Source organism: Desmodus rotundus, chromosome 1 (genome assembly GCF_022682495.2).
Source record: "Desmodus rotundus isolate HL8 chromosome 1, HLdesRot8A.1, whole genome shotgun sequence".
Taxonomy (NCBI): domain Eukaryota; kingdom Metazoa; phylum Chordata; class Mammalia; order Chiroptera; family Phyllostomidae; genus Desmodus; species Desmodus rotundus.
In genome coordinates this window covers 5,923,958-5,939,824 of record NC_071387.1, presented here as the reverse complement: position 1 = coordinate 5,939,824, position 15,867 = coordinate 5,923,958, and the positions used below count along the sequence as shown (strand labels likewise).

General features: G+C 57.6%; 1 protein-coding gene across 15 annotated transcripts in view; it reads left to right on the top strand.

Annotated features, from left to right (window-relative positions):
• The window catches only part of DNM1 (dynamin 1), a 41,668-nt gene that overhangs the window by 24,367 nt on the left and 1,434 nt on the right, over positions 1-15,867 (top strand). For 4 of the 15 annotated variants that reach the window (XM_071221000.1, XM_053920164.2, XM_053920171.2 and 1 more), the window contains exons 11-22: positions 63-149; positions 2,767-2,837; positions 3,011-3,062; positions 3,268-3,279; positions 5,232-5,345; positions 9,066-9,175; positions 9,991-10,102; positions 10,552-10,563; positions 10,939-11,109; positions 12,121-12,362; positions 12,723-12,938; positions 15,063-15,099. In XM_071221000.1, the coding sequence (XP_071077101.1) occupies positions 63-149; positions 2,767-2,837; positions 3,011-3,062; positions 3,268-3,279; positions 5,232-5,345; positions 9,066-9,175; positions 9,991-10,102; positions 10,552-10,563; positions 10,939-11,109; positions 12,121-12,362; positions 12,723-12,938; positions 15,063-15,084 (1,221 nt within the window). In that variant the 3' untranslated portion in view covers positions 15,085-15,099. Of the gene's footprint in view, positions 1-62; positions 150-2,766; positions 2,838-3,010; positions 3,063-3,267; positions 3,280-5,231; positions 5,346-9,065; positions 9,176-9,990; positions 10,103-10,551; positions 10,564-10,938; positions 11,110-12,120; positions 12,363-12,722; positions 12,939-14,439; positions 14,442-15,062; positions 15,100-15,867 lie in introns of all 15 variants that reach the window. The other 11 variants (XM_053920137.2, XM_053920141.2, XM_053920136.2 and 8 more) reach the window with 6 other exon arrangements.

Below are 15,867 nucleotides of genomic sequence, written 5' to 3'. Positions count from 1 at the left end.
TGGGGTGTTTCCTGCCCATGCCCCCTGTGTACGTGGCTCTCTCCCCTCCCGCCCTCCCCCAGCTCCAGCAGTACCCCCGACTGCGAGAGGAGATGGAACGGATCGTGACCACCCACATCCGGGAGCGCGAGGGTCGCACCAAGGAGCAGGTGAGCCTACAGCCCCTGTTCCCGAGCCTTTCGTCTGTCCCTGGGCTCTCTTCCTTCTTCCCATTTTGTTTCTTCTGTGTCAGCCTCCCCGTACTTTGTCCTCATACCAGATCTCTGCTGCTCTCTCTCTTTACCGTGGGAAAATTCATTTATATATATACACACACACACACACACCATAAACTTCACTGTGCAGTTCTGTGGCATTAAATCACTCACACAGTTGTGCAATCACCACCACCATCCGTTTCCAGAACTCTTCATCTTCCCAAAATGAACTTCTGTCCCCATTAAATACTAATTCCCCATTCCCCTGTCCCCTAGCCCCTGGGGCCCACCATTCTCCTTCCTGTTTCTATGCATGTGACAACTCTAGGGACCTCATGTAAGTGATAGCATACAACATGTGTCCTTTTGTGTCTGGCTGATTTCACTTAGCGTGATGTTCTCAAGCTCTCCCGTGTCTCAGCACGTGTCAGCATTTCCTTTTTAAGGCTGAATGATATTCCGGTGCGCGCCTGTACCACGTTTTGTTTGTCCATTTGGGTTCTTTCCGCCTTTTGGCTATTGCAAATAATCCTCCTATGGACACAGGTGTACAAGTATCACCTTTGAGACCCTGCTTTCAATTCTTGTGGGTCTATACCTAGAAATGCAATTGCTGGATCCTGTGGTAATTCTATGTAATTCTGTGCATGTTAAGTTTTTAAAATTGATTCTGGAATGAGAGGGAGGGAGAGAGAAACATCGATGTGAGAGATACACATTGATCGGTTGCCTGTCGCACACGCCCCAACCAGTGACTGAACTTGAAACCCAGGCATGTGCCCTCCTGACCCGGAATCAAACCCATGACCTTTCAGTCTACAGGACAATGCTCCAACCACCTGAGCCACGCTGGCCAGGGCTGTATGTTCATTTTTTGAATAACCACCACACTGATTTCCAAGACAGCTGCTCCATTTTACATCTCCACCATTGTCCCTCAGCTTCCTAGCAGTCTATCCTCTGGTCACCTCTCTTTGGGCCTCTCTCTCTATTTGCTGTTTCTCTGAGTCACCTATACCTGTCAGAGCCACTCCTCTTCCTTTTACGTAGTCATTAATCAAAAATTCACTCACTCATTCACTCCATCACAAACATGCTGCCGGTGCTGTGTCCGTGCTGGGAGGGGCAGAGGCGAGCGGGCCCTCCTCACCGCCCACACGAAGCTCGCAGACCAGTCCCCTTTCCTTGCCCATCTCTCCTCCTTCTGTCCAAGCCCACCCCTGGCTACCGTTTCCCCATTTCTGCCCTTACACATCCCCTTGCCACAATTCATTGTCCCCAATCACTCCCATTTTTGTTTTTGGTGTTGTTTGTGAATTCCCATGGATCTCACCCTGACTGGTGTGACCCAGTTGGTTGGGTGTGGTCCCACAATGCAAAAAGTCACCAGTTCAATTTTCTCCCTCTCTTTCTCCCTCCCTCCCCTAAAAATAAATAACTAAAATCTCAAAAAATTCTTATCGATCTCTTTTTAATTACGAAAGTAATAAATACTCAATAAAATATCAGTCAGTATAGACGTGATTAAAGTACAAGTACGTGTCCCTCCATCACGCCCGCCTGCCCCCAGCTTCCCCTTCCAGGCATTTTTCCTTCACACACAGATTCCAGATTGCGTCTTAGTCTTAGAGAGCCACGTTCCTGCCACAGTGGTGTCATGCCTTTCTCCTCTGAAGATAACTATGGGCGCTTACATCAATCGGCTCAGCACTTATTACACCTCAGACATGTCGCCTGCCCCTCTCCCTGAGTCTCCCCCGCGGCGGTGAGGCAGGAACAATTCCTTTGTGGAACCTCAGGCTCGGTGAGGACAGGCCCCAGGCCCTGGGTCTGAAGCCTGCCGGCTGCGTCTGGGATGTCACTCTCATCGCGACTCTCAGTCATTTGCAAGGCGGGTCTTCCCAGGCCAGAACCCAGACACTGTCCCTGTTCCTTGAGCAGCTTTATGGTGTAGAGGACACCATCATCTCTTTCACCTTTCAACGGCCATTGGCTCGTTCCCCACTTTTCTCCAGGACAAACCACAGCACACTGGGCACCGTGGTACCTATACCTTCGCTCACTTGATGAGTTTGTGCGATAGGGTTCTAGCCGTGGGAGTGTGGGTTTTCATGTTGTTAAACGTTACCGAGCCGCCCTCCAAGAATTTGATATTGATTTGCATACCGTGACACTATATGATATTAATAGTACATGGGAGAACTCATCTTCTCACAGGTATGCCCACACTGGTCATTATCAATATTTAGTTCTAAGTCGATAGATTTAAAAGGGCCGCATGGTTTTAACTTACATTTCTTTGTTAGTGAGGGTGAGGCACATACCCTACTGGTTACATGCATCTCTTCCATGAACCCATGGTTGTTCTTTGACTATTCTGATTTGCGTTTCTTGGGTAGGAACTCTTTAATTATTACAGATACTCGTATGTATATATGTACGTATGTATTCATTTATTATAGATTGTGGATTAATTTTGTTATGGACCCTATATGTGCTGTAAGTATTTCATGCATTTTAAAACTCTGGTGTGTTTTCCACTGGCCTCCTGACCTCTGTGTCCTTGAAGGTCATGCTTCTCATTGATATTGAGCTGGCGTACATGAATACCAACCACGAGGACTTCATCGGCTTTGCCAAGTGAGTGCTCCCTGGGTGGAAAAGGTGACACCACGTGTGTGCGTGCATGGAGGTGGGGGGGGGGTGCCCAGGCCAGGGTTGACCCTCTGGGTTTGGTGCCCACTGAGCAGTGGCAATGGAGCTGGGCCTCTTGAAAGGAGAATTTCTGAGACTGTCCCCTCTCTCCCCTGCAGTGCTCAGCAGAGGAGCAACCAGATGAACAAGAAGAAGACTTCAGGCAACCAGGTGAGTGAGCCCCAGTGCCCCAGCCCGAGGGATGAAGGGTGCCGGATGGATGCCAAGCTCTGAGAGCCCCCTCCCCCGAGGGGAAGGGTCCCACGGGGGCCAGGGAACCTGCCAGCTGCCAGCCACAAGCCTCCCACTCTGCCTCAGTAACCCTCTCTCCTCTCTCCCAATGCTTCTCGTGGTTGCTATGGTTACCTCTTTACAGGATGAGATTCTGGTGAGTACCAGGACTGGGGCTCTTGCTTGTGTAGTGAGGGGGAGGAAGGGGCTCACTGTAGTGGGGATGGGCAAGCGGGTGCCCTTCGGCTTGAGCTGCTTGCACACACCAGCCTCGGGTTGTGCACACGCGCTCTCAGGCCAGAGGCAAGGCCTGGCCGCAGGCAGAGCCCCATCAACCTGTCCGTCAGTGTGCATGAGCTAAGCACTGCCTCAGCCAGAGGCAGACCATGTGGGCCGGGGTGGGTGAAAATGCCTGGCAGGGGCCTGGTACTGAGTAGGTGCTCCTTAAACATCTGTTGGATGGGTGGCTGGCTGGCTGGCTGGATGGATGGGAAAGAAGCATGTTTTTAAGCTTGCCTGGCACACAGTAGGTGCTCAGTAGAATAAAGTAATCCGTGATCGGAGTAACCCTGGGCAGTATGGTTCAGCAAGCGCTCACTGGCACCTACACTGTGCTGGCGCTGGACAGGAGTCAGACCCTGGCCCTGCATCATGGAGACCTAGGCCTACAGTCATGGCCCAAGCAGAGTGGGAGTCGGGGAGTGGGAGGGACTCTGGAGGGGTTTGGGGTGAGCAGGGTGGAGGGCAGGGCTGGGGGTGGCTAAGGGAGGACAAAGGCTGCAGATCAGGGCAAGCGGCAGGGTGGCGAGGCCTGCTGGTCAGGCGCTGAGATATGGAGTATCAGGGTGTGGCGTTCGGACTTGTTTCCAAAGACAGTGGCCAGAAACTGAAGGAATCGTCACTGGACTGGGACAGGGGGGGAGAGGAGCCCACAGGGCTCCAGGCTGTCGTGTCCCTGTTAATGGCTAGCTACTGGTCCACCATGTGACTTGGGTTCCTGGGGAAGCCAGAGAGGGTTAAGGAGGGCTTCGAGGGTCTCAGAAGCAGGCCTGGCCCCAGGCTCCTCGGGTCTTCTCTGGGTGCTGAGAAGAGAAGACCGGGGAGGCCAGGGCCAAGGGCGTGGGGAAGATGCAGCTCCCTCATCCTCTTCATCCGGCCCATCGCCAGGTCTGGGCCGTGGCTCTGCCCTTGGAGCACAGTCCGAGGGCCCCGGTCTGTAGCACTGGCTCAGGACAGTCCTGGGGACAGCATCTTCCTGCTGAGAAAAGGGACCTTTTCCTGTTACTCGGAGGTTTCCCCCTGCCCCGACTCCCTGCCACCCTATCCGTGTGTCCGGGGCCTGGTGCCAAAGATTCTTCAAACCCTAGTATTGTCGCAATGCCTATTCATGCCATATATGGTTACTGGTGCCCTCCTGTCTGTCGAACACTCTGCCAGGTGCTGGGATCCAATGAGCGAGAGAGTCCACAATTTAGCAAGACAGGCTGACGTGAACAGATACACACACACACACACACAATTCAAAATACCCGTCATTGTCACAGAAGACTTAAGAGAGTGATAAAAGATTATAGTGGAGGTCCCGACTTTTACTGGGGGGCGAGGAGGGGCCGCCTGAGAAGTGACTTCTGAGCCAAGACCCAGAGGGTGAGTAGGAATTTGCCAGGCAAACAGGAGGGGAAGTGCTTTCTAGGCAGAGGCAACAGCAGCACGTGCAAAGTCCCTGAGGTCAGAGACAAGACTTAGAATAAACCAGATCTGAAGCTGAAAAGACGCTCAGAGTGGTCTTGCCCAGTTGGCCGCCTAAGCTCTCCTTGCATACTCTGAGTGGTGAGGGACTCATCCTCTACCAAGGCCACCAGTCCCCTACTCAGACGGCTCTGGTGTCAGAAGGCTCTTGGTCCTGAGCTGATTTCTGCCTTCCTCTGTCTTCCAACCTGTTCACTTGTGGTTCAAAGCAGGGCAGGTCTGGCCCCCACCCTCCCTCACCAGCCAGGCCTCCAAGAGCAGGGAGAGGAGTGGGCTTTCCAGTGCCTCTCTTTGCCTACCCTCTGCTCCACGGGAAAGCCTGGTCTCTGCCCACTGAGCGCCTGCCCCCTCGCCTTCCAGGTCATCCGGAAGGGCTGGCTGACCATCAACAACATTGGCATTATGAAGGGAGGCTCCAAGGAGTACTGGTTTGTGCTAACCGCCGAGAATCTGTCCTGGTACAAGGATGACGAGGTGAGTAAAGGGCCACCACCGGGCATCAGGAGTTTGGCTGGTGGCCAGTGTCAGGCTCAGGCCCTACCCCAGGCTTGGTGTGGACTGGACCACCCAGCAGGGTTTAAAAAAAAAAACAAAACCGTCAAAGGGCCTTGGGTGAAGGTGGGCTGCAAGGATCGGGGGCAGGCAGTCCTGGGGGCTCCTCCAAGCTGGACAGAGAAGATGGCTTGGCCGGACTGGGGAGCTTGGGGCTGCACACCATGGAGAGGGTGGGCGAGGGTGCTGGGCGCCCCAGCCCTGCAGCCTTCCTGTTTTCCTGCTCCAGGGCGTGCCGCCTCTTCTGCGGCCCCCACAGGCCCGTGACACACAGGGTCCAACTGCCAGATACCCTGTTAACCCCGCACCCTAGTCCCCCAAGCCCCCCGCCCAAGGGAGATGTTCAGAGAGCCTCCAGGCTGAGGGGCCAGAAGTGATGGGGTCCCAGAGAGGCGTCACTCAAAACCCCTCCCTGCCCAGTGGGGCACTTAGACCCCCACCCCGCCCCGCTCCTTCCCTCCCTGCCTGCTGGTCTCCTTTAAGAATGAGTCTATTTGGCTTCTACATCTGGATTCCAGAGGTGACCAGAGAGCGCGGGGAGGGCTGGGGGGGCTTGTGGTAATGAACTCCAGCTGGCCACAGTATGGGGGAAGGGACCCTCTTCTTCCCAAGGGCGCTCCTGGGGGAGAGGGCGCTCTCGCCTCTCGATGGGGAGGCGAGGCTCAAGGTGGGGCCCGGTGACTTTGGTCCCCCTGCACTCCCCCAATCTCTGCCCCCTCCAAGTCACCCTGGGCAAGCTCCCCATCCCCACCTTGGGCGGGGCCCCCTGTCGTCACTGGCAGGGGCTCCCAGCCATCTGGACTTCATTACCTCAACCCTGGCCTCTCCCTGAGCACAGGGGCCCCCGCAAGGGACGGAGTGTGAGGTAGCGTGGCAGGCGGGTGAGGGGCGTTGCTTCCTGCTCTGTCACTCAGGCCGGCTCCCTAGACACCCGCCATGGGCTGGGGGGTGCCCACTCTGGGCCCTATAACGTACAGTGTGACCTGGGACTGGCTGACTACACCTCGGGTGGGGGGAGTGTATTGGGGGGGCCCCTCACCTCATGCCTGGGGGGTCGTTTCTGAGCTTTGTGTGTACATTGGAATTTAGCCGTGTGGGAGCAGGCCCTGAGTGTATGTGGGGAGTGGGCGTGGGTGTGGGAACGAGTGCTGGGAGGTGGGGAGGTATGAGGCCTTGCGGCTGTTGTGTGGGGGTGTTTTGTAGGAGAGAGTTCGGGGTATAACGTCTAGGTACGTTCCATGTGGGAAGCTCTCGTGTGCACTTGGGGGCAGGCTGCGTGTGCCTGAAGTGTGACTGGACGTGTGTGCCGTTCTGTGTGTCGGTGTAGGGGGGGAGGGGCAAGCGGGCTGAGGAAGGAAGGTGTGTGTGTGTGCAGTATTTGAGAATATGTGTGTATTTAGGGTGTACGATGGGAGGGTGTGTGGGTGTGCTCACTCGCGTGGGGGTGTGCACACTCGTGTGTGCACTTGCGTGTGTGCTTGGGGCATGGATGTGTGATTTAAAGTGCGGGTTTGGGGATGTGTGTGCCTGAGTTGTGGGGTGCGCGTGTGTCGAGGTGAGGTGGTGTGCGTGTGTGTTGGATGTGAATGGAATTTTGTGCTAGGACATCTGGGGACATGGAGGTGGTCCTGGCCGAGGGGGAGGGTGACCTGTCCCCGGGGTCCCCAGCCACCAGCCCTCTGGTCTTTGGGATTGGGGCAACCCTCGGGACAGACAGCCACCCACATCCCCAGTCCTCATTAACTGCCCCCATCTTTTCCGTCTTCTCTCACCACCCATCGGCACCCCCACCCTGTATCCCAGCAGGGTGGCACCCCCATCCCTCTGTACCTCCTCCCAGCCCACCCTGTGTCCCCCACGCCCCCTGCCCCAGCTCCAGGCTCCAGCTCTGGGGCGGCGGATGTCGGTTCAGCTCTCCAGCGGCGCCGAGGGTCTAACCCAGCCAGCCTAACCAATGTGCAGACTACTGTACAATTGGGAGTCCTGAACAGATAGTCTAAACACTGGGTAGACGGAGTGGACGTGTCCTTCGGTCCGTCCGGACGGCAGTGTCTGTTGTCTGGTGGGAGTTTCGGCCCAGTCTTCCTGGAGATCCAAGGCCCCCAGCCCCAGCCCAGCCAGCCCCAGGTCCCCTCTCTGCTCCCGGCTCCCCTTCTGCCTCCTTTGACGTGGCAGGGGTGAGCAGGAGCTGTGCGGGGAGGGAGGGGCCTGGGGAGGGGGCTGGCCAGCAGGCAGGGAGGGGTGGGGGGAGGAGGCCACTCCTGCTTAGTGTCCAACCCCAGCGCGCAGGGCGGCGGCAGCAGGGCCTCCCTCGAACGCTTCCAGATGTTCCCTGGCCTCATGTGCAACTTCCTCCTCTCCTCCCCCAGCCGCCCTCTGGGGCTCCCGGCCACCCGGCCACTCGCCTGGCATAAAGAGGGCTTTATGTGACTGGACAGTCCAGGCGGGTGTAGGGGGCAGAGGGAGGTGGGCAGGATGACACCGGGATAGGGAGCAGGGTCCCCCTAAACCCAGCCCTCCCACCTGAGATATGGGTGAGGCTCCTGCCCAAGTCCTGAGTCCCCAAGACCCACACAGAGCACCCCTGCCCCCTCCCCTGCATGGGCCCTGTGGCACTGGGTGGGCAAGTGAATCACACACAGCAGAAACCTCTCTCCTGCTCCCAGAGCCCCATCCTGGGGTCCTCCCTCCCGAAATCTCTGAGCCCCTCCCCTTGACACAGCAGCCTATGGACATGTGGGCCCGTACCAGGCTTGCACACGTGTGCACACAGGCCTGGCACCCACATGCCCACCCCCAGACACACATAGCTCCTCCCAGACCGCTGCAGATAAACTAAACACACCCAGCCCATCACCAAAACTGTGTGCACATGAACATGCGAACCCGCAGTCCGTGTGCCTCAGGCACGTGCACGCAGACACAGAGATGTTTACAGTGGTCACACACATCTACAAAAGTGTGCACGCATCCTCGTGGGCACACAGACGTGCTCACGTGGACACCTGCTGTGCTGGGTGCCTCCTCAGACACACAAGTTCACACTCACACATCTGTGCAACAAAGACTCATGGGCACACGCACGCAATGGCGACAGGATATGTGTTTGGGCTTGTATGTGTTTGCACACACACAAACACACACATCTGCACACAGACTCACCATCTCCAGGCCTGTGCTATGTGCTGATTGCTAACACATGGGCGTCTGGGGGGAGTGGGCTGAGCCAGCCCTTTGAAGCGAGGAGCTGGTGGCCCCCCTTCCTGTCTCTAGTCAGGAAATGAAGTCAGAGGCTTATCCAAAGCAGGCCCAGCGGCCAGGCCAGGGGCGAGAGAGGCTCCAGGGCGGGGAGTTGAGGGGGTGGGGGTGGGTCCCTGGGCTGGGTCTGGGCTGGCTTGCCTCCAGGCCTTTCTTGAGGCAGGATGTGGGAGCCACCCTCAGCCTTGCCCCCCTGAGCCCTAGGGTTCTGGCAGGTATGCAGAGGTGCCCAGCAGGTCCTGTGCCCAGCAGGGCAAGGGGGCTGGTGCCAGAAGCCCAGGCTTACTGTGAGGACCCACAGCCCCAGGCCCCCCAGTGTAGGGCGCTCTTAGGGCGTGAGGCATAGCAGAAAACAGCGCAACCTCACCCATGGCTCTACCGCAGGAGAAAGAGAAGAAATACATGCTGTCCGTGGACAACCTGAAGCTGCGGGATGTAGAGAAGGGCTTCATGTCGAGCAAGCATATCTTCGCCCTGTTTAACACGGAGCAGAGGTGCCTGCCCTCCCCTCGCACTGGGGCTGTGGGGCCCCAAACCTCCCCCACTGAGGAGAAATGGGGTACACAGATTCAGAAAGGAGAGGGCCCTGCCCAAGCCCCACAGCGAGTCATCCATTTGGCAAATATTTACGGAACCCCTACTGTGCGCTCAGCATCATGTCAAGACCTTCCCTCACACCCACGCTCCCTCCCTCCCTCTCCTCCTTCCTTCCTGCCTCCTCCCCACCCCCACCCCTCGCCCCCGTCTTTTCACAGTCACTTGGCTAGTGCCTGCTCTGCGTAAGACACTCTGCCAGGCACTGGGGACAAAAAAGAGCCCCAGTCAGGCCCAGTCCCCTTCTCATGTTGGTAAGAGTCCAGGCAGGCCAGTGGCAGGACCAGGCATCTCACCCCCAACCCAGGGCTGATTCTAGTGGGCTTTCTCCTACTCAGAGGTGAGAGTTCGGGATAGCTGCCATCGGAGGAGTCCCCAGAGAGCCAGGGAGGGAGCCAGTCCCTCGCTAGGGGCTGCCCTGTCCCAGATGTCCTCGTATGAGGGCTCAGTCCCTTTCCAACTGAGCACTGTACTGCTCATTTCACTGAATCCTCACAAGGACCCTAGGAGGCAGGATTATTATTGTTAAACCACCTTCCAGATGAGGAAACGGAGGCTTGGAGAGAGGAAGGGACTTGCCCAGGGTCACCCAGCTGGGAAACGAGAAAGCCAGTACTGGACACCAGGCGTGATGACCCCAGGCCATGCATGCCCTTAACCACCAAGGTCAATGGGCTTCCACCCATCTCCCCTCACCGCCTGCCCCCTCTTGCAGGAACGTCTACAAGGATTATCGGCAGCTGGAACTGGCCTGCGAGACACAGGAGGAGGTGGATAGCTGGAAGGCCTCTTTCCTGAGGGCTGGAGTGTACCCTGAGCGTGTTGGGGTGAGTGGCAGGCCAGGGAGGGGAGGGGCAAGCTGCTTATAATAGGGGTCTGGGGTCCCATCCTCAGTGACGCCAAATAATGCCATGTTTCCAAGCCCTCACTGAACAAAAAGTAACAGACCTCCTCCCCCTCCGTGCTGGGGCGGGGTCAGCGTTAAGCCTTCCTCCCATCCTCCAATAGCAGTTTTGTGTCCACTTCTCTGCCACAGATGGCATTTCCTGCATCCCTGTCATAAGATGGTGGTTTCTTATGACTGCCTCCTCTTTTTGCTCCTCTTCCACTGTGGTGGTGTCTGGAGTTGCCCAAGTTGGGGTACAGTGCCCCAGTTTCACACAATTCCCCCCCCCCTTTTCCTCTGTGTATCTGCTTCGGCTCTGCCTGCTGGTGCCGGCCACGGTGGCAATGCTGGTGTGGTGACCTCTATGACCTTGGGGTATGGGCCTCCCAGGACAAGGAGAAAGTGAGTGTGCCCCTCCCGCGCCCTCTGCCATGCACCTTCAGTCTGGCACCACCTCTGGCCAGGTCCATAGAATCAAGAGGGGACCTTAGAGATGTCCTTTCCTAATTTATGGAGTGGGAAACAGGGAAATTCTAGGCCCTGGAATCAGAGATGAGGGAAGATTAAACAAGGGTCTGAGATCCTGATAGGCCCTGGGATGGGCAGAGCCCGGAGACCCAGAGTGTGTGGGAGAGCTGGTGTCCATGTGCCCAGCTGGTGGCCAGTTGCTTCTCTCTGTGCCTCAGTGTCCCAGGTACCCTTGGAGGGGAGGGGCTGATGCCCGGAACCTGGCTTCAGGGGCCCAGCCACCCTGATGCCCTCTGTTCCTGACGGCAGGCCAGCGAGACCGAGGAGAATGGCTCGGACAGCTTCATGCACTCCATGGACCCACAGCTGGAGCGGCAGGTGGAGACCATCCGGAACCTGGTAGACTCGTACATGGCCATCGTCAACAAGACTGTGCGGGACCTTATGCCTAAGACCATCATGCATCTGATGATTAACAACGTGGGTGCACCCCCGCGGGCGGGGTGGGCGGGTGCTCCTGTGGGACTGCAGCGGTGGGCAGCCAGGTTGGTCCCATGGGTCAGGCCAGTGGGACCAGGTCTAAGGAGGGAGGCCTGGGTCCACACCAGAACCATCTAGTAGAAAAACGTATAATGGGGGTTTCATATATTGTTTTGTGGGTTCACGTACTCAAATTGTTTCAGACATGCTCGAAAGTTTTACAAAAGGGCTAGGAATCTGTGTTTTACGGGGACACCCAGATCACATGTTGAAATGCACTCTCCTCAGAACCGTTACCACTGTTCGAATCCTGGCTTTGCCTCAGATTCCCTGTGTGACTTTAAGCAAGCAAACTACCCTCTCTGAGCCTGTTTCCTTGTATGTAAAATATGGATAATAATAGAGTTGAGGAACAAATGAATATAAAGTGCATAGCAACACACTGCCTGGCACATAGGAGGTGCTCAACATATATTTGGATAATGAATATAGAATATAAGCCTATGGCATAAAAAAAAAAAAACCCTCAGCATCTCTCCATGAATGTCCCAGAGCCTACGCCAGGTAACCGCCCCCCCTTCCCTACACACCGAGACTCACATCTACCCCAGTCCAGGCACATAGTCACAACCTGTTACTCGAGGGCTCAGAAAATTTTAAACTGTCTTCCTTATTTTGGTCCAGTGGAGCATGAAGGTCCTTGGAAAGGGTTTAACTAACACATTTTACAGTGAGGAAACTGAGGCTGAAAAAAAGCTGAGGAAGGGGGTGTCCTAGATGTGCGGTAGTCCCTGAGCATACCGCAGAGCTGTGACCTTGAACAGGTCACTTTTCCTCCCAGGACCATCCAAGAAAAGGGCAAGGGGCAGGGGAGATCTCCGGGTTTAGACAGACCCCTCCCTACCCCAAAGCTTCCAGTCCAGCTCACGGTCCCAGCAGGACCCCGCGGGTGGAGCAGGCAGACAGGCGTCAGGTCCCAGCCCTCTCCTCTCTTCACCTGCTGTCACGCAGACCAAGGAATTCATCTTCTCGGAGCTGCTGGCCAACCTGTATTCGTGCGGGGACCAGAACACACTGATGGAGGAGTCAGCCGAGCAAGCGCAGCGGCGGGACGAGATGCTGCGCATGTACCACGCGCTGAAGGAGGCTCTCAGTATCATTGGCGACATCAACACGACCACTGTCAGCACGCCCATGCCCCCTCCCGTGGACGACTCCTGGCTGCAGGTGCAGAGTGTACCGGCTGGACGCAGGTACCAGGGCCGGCCCCCACGGCCCCAAAGCCCCCAAGTCCGGGGCCCGTGGGAGGAGGGCCGGGACCGGGCAGTGGCGCGCCCGCGTCACCGGGACAGCTCCCACTTGGAGCGAGGGTCGGGTCTTAGAGAGGGCGGGGCTTGTCGCTGGGCGGGGCTTGCCATGGAGCGCTGGCTGCAGAGCTTGGTGGAGCTGGAACGTTGGAGCCACTGGGGGCGTGGCTTAAGCTCCGGAGATCACCTGGGGCGGGGCTTTGCGCTCGTGGGTGTGGCCTGCGCTTGGATGGGCGGGGCTTCGGAGTGGGGCGGGTCCACTCATCTCTCTTCTTGCCTTGTCCTCCGCTCCCTCGTCTCCCGCAGGTCACCCACGTCCAGCCCAACGCCGCAGCGCCGAGCCCCCGCCGTGCCCCCAGCCCGGCCCGGGTCGCGGGGCCCTGCTCCTGGGCCTCCGCCTGCTGGGTCCGCCCTGGGGGCGGCGCCCCCCGTGCCCTCCAGGCCGGGGGCTTCCCCTGACCCCTTCGGCCCTCCCCCTCAGGTGCCCTCGCGCCCCAACCGTGCCCCGCCTGGGGTCCCCAGGTGAGTAGATGCTGAAAGCAGCGGAAGAGACTGCCGGGCGGGCGTGACCGGGAGGGAGACGGGGCCGGATTCTGCAGCATCGGCCATCGCCACCAGAACCAGCCCTCTTCATTCAAGGCACTCGTGGGTGCCAGAACCAGGGGAGGTGTGGCCGAGGGCTGGCGGAGCCTGCTCCCGAGGGAGCGCTGAGTCCCGGAGGTGGTCGTTTCTGGGGAGGGGGCTGTGGGGTTTATTCCATCGGTCCCTCTCTTTCAAGCACTTGCATGGCGCTTTCCTCCTTTTTCAGTCTTCCCACACATTGCATTCCCCCTTCTTTCCCCTTCTCCATTTGTCCTCTCGCTTCTCTCACCCAGTCCCTAGGGAGCCTCCCTTAGGTCAGAGGATCTGAACCCAGATTCTCTTTGGATGTGTAGATTTTGCTCACTTACACTCAGGGCTACCCTGATGCCCCCACTTCCCAGGCCCGACTCTTTTGAGCTGTCCCAGGAGAGTGTCCCGCCTCTGACCCACAGGACAGAGGCCAGGAGGTGACTGTGACCAGCAAGGTGTGTGATGTGTGTGTGGGCGTGCACACAGGTGTGAGAGTGTAAGAATGGCGCCCAGGCAGGGGTAGGGCATGGAGCAGCTGGGCAAGGGTCTGGGAGCCATGAGGCAATCTGGTGGCTTTCTTCCTTTCCCCTGTCTCTGGCCCTACCTGTACTGGGCCGGCATGGAGGGTGTGGGGCAGGAGGGGTTGAAGGCTGCCCCTTTCCCAGAGCTTTCCAGGGAAAAGGATTCTACTTCATCCCTTGGCTTTGCCTTCTTGATCCATGACTCTCTTTTAAGGAAGCTCACTCTGATACCTAACAGTCTGCCCTGTGCCTACTGGACATGTTCTCTGAGGAAGGACACATCAGACCAGTAGCATCTATTCATGTTTCCAGGTGGCTGCAGGGTAGGGCCATGGGTCTAGCCTCCACGGCCCAAAATGAAGCAGAGATGGGGCTTGCTGTATGGCGATCTGACGGCCAAAGCAGATGGGGTAAGGCAGGCAGCACGGTGTTGATCAAGAGCACTGGACCGGGGTTCAGAGCGTCGGGTTCATCCTGCCCTGTGGGCAAGTCACTTTCCCTCCCAGGGCCTCAGTTTCCCATCTACCGAATGATGATTCACATTCTGCCTTTCTCCCAGGGCTGGTGTGGGGATCAAGGGAGACAGTGGCTAGAGGAGTGCCACATTAACTGCAAATGTGGCTCCGGGAGCCCTTGGCTAACTTCCAATGTGAGTTCAGATTCTTAAGGGTCTTGGACACGCCCAGGTCTGTGCTGAGGTCTGACATGTGGGAACTTCAAGATTTGGCACCTGCTACTCCAGTTTTGCTAACACACAGGAAACCCTGGGGGAATCATGGCCCTGCCTGAGGGAAGAGCAGGCGGGGGGCAGCTGGGCTCAGCGAGTCTGGAAGCTGACTGCGAGGAGGCTCAGCTGGTGAGGCGTCAGGAGGCACTGGGGCAGGGAGCAGCAGTGTGGGTGAAGGTTCGGTGTGGGAGGCATTAAGGAGAGCCGCTGGCCAGAGCAGAGTGCAGGTAGAATGAGGAAGAATAAGCTGAGGTTGCCCTAGGTACAGTGGCACAGGTTGGGGAGCCCTCAAAGTCCACATAAAAGTTGGACTTACTGGGACTCAATGTCATACACAGTAGGGAGCCATGGAAGGCTCCTGGGCAGAGAAATGACAGCTGGACCCTAAGAAAGCAAAACCTGTTTCCTATGGAGATTTGCAGGTGGCCCTCTGAGCACGCCAGGCATGAGTGTGCAGGGAGCTGGTGCAAATGCCTCCTGTATGCGGGCAAGCTTCTGTGTTGTGATTCAGGCCACGCGTGTGCTTCAGTGTGCCTAGTGGCTGCATGCCCCTGGTCCGTGCTGCACGCGCCAGCCAGCGGGGGTGCTGGGCAGTGGGAGGTGGGGGAGGTGTACGTGTGTTGTTTGCGGGCATGTGTGTCAGTGTGAGCATGCGGGGCCATGGGCCCTCACAGCATGTGTGTGCACGCCCGGACGTGTGTGTGTGTGCGTGTCCCCGCCCCCACCCCCCAGGCCTGCCCTGTCCGTGTGTGTGAACTGCCATGTTGATTTCGTGCTGTCTTTCAGAATCACTATCAGTGACCCCTGAGGAGCGTCAGCCACGGTAGGTACTTGCCTCTCCGCCTGCTGCATGAAAGGTGTGTCTGCCCCCTGCTGCACCAGCTCCACACTGGGGGGCACACCTAGGACCTCAGAGCCAGGCTCTCCTCCCGCTCCCTTCTATAGCTCCAGATTTATTCTTTCCTCTTTCTGTCCTTGCTGCCAGCTGGCTCTGTCACCTCCCTTCTCAGCGAGCCTCGGGACTCAGTGCCGCTGCTCAAGATCTCCATGGCTGAGCCTGGGGAGCTCTTGGGACAGGCTCCGCACCCAAGCTGGTAGACATGGGTGCTCGCAGAGCTGTCGGAGGGCAGAGGGCCCGTGGTTTATGGTGTAGGGCCAGGGAGCTTGGAGGTGGTTGTATGGCACTGGACTCAGGCAGCCAGAGGACTTGGAACTTCACCCTGGGGGTGCCATACTCATTTCTCAATCTGAGCCGTGCTCCCTGGGCAGGACAGGCAGCTTACAGCCTGGGAGCTCTAGGAACCGAATCCACCGTAGGGCAGAGGAGGTCAGAGTCCCACCTCTACTGAGCAGCAATCTGGGGCAAAGGTTCTCGTTGTTCGATAATTTCTGAAAGCCTGAGGGTCCCAGCCACACCATCAGCCCAGAACACACCTCACAGGCGAGGCAGGGTCCTACAGCCCCTTCCCGGATCTCCTTGGTGTCGTCACGCCCGCTAGTGCACCACAGAAGGCAGTGTACTGAGCCCCAGGTGAAGCACTACAGCCAGCCTCTGGGCTCATAGACCTGGGCCTGTTGCTCCTGGAGGTGG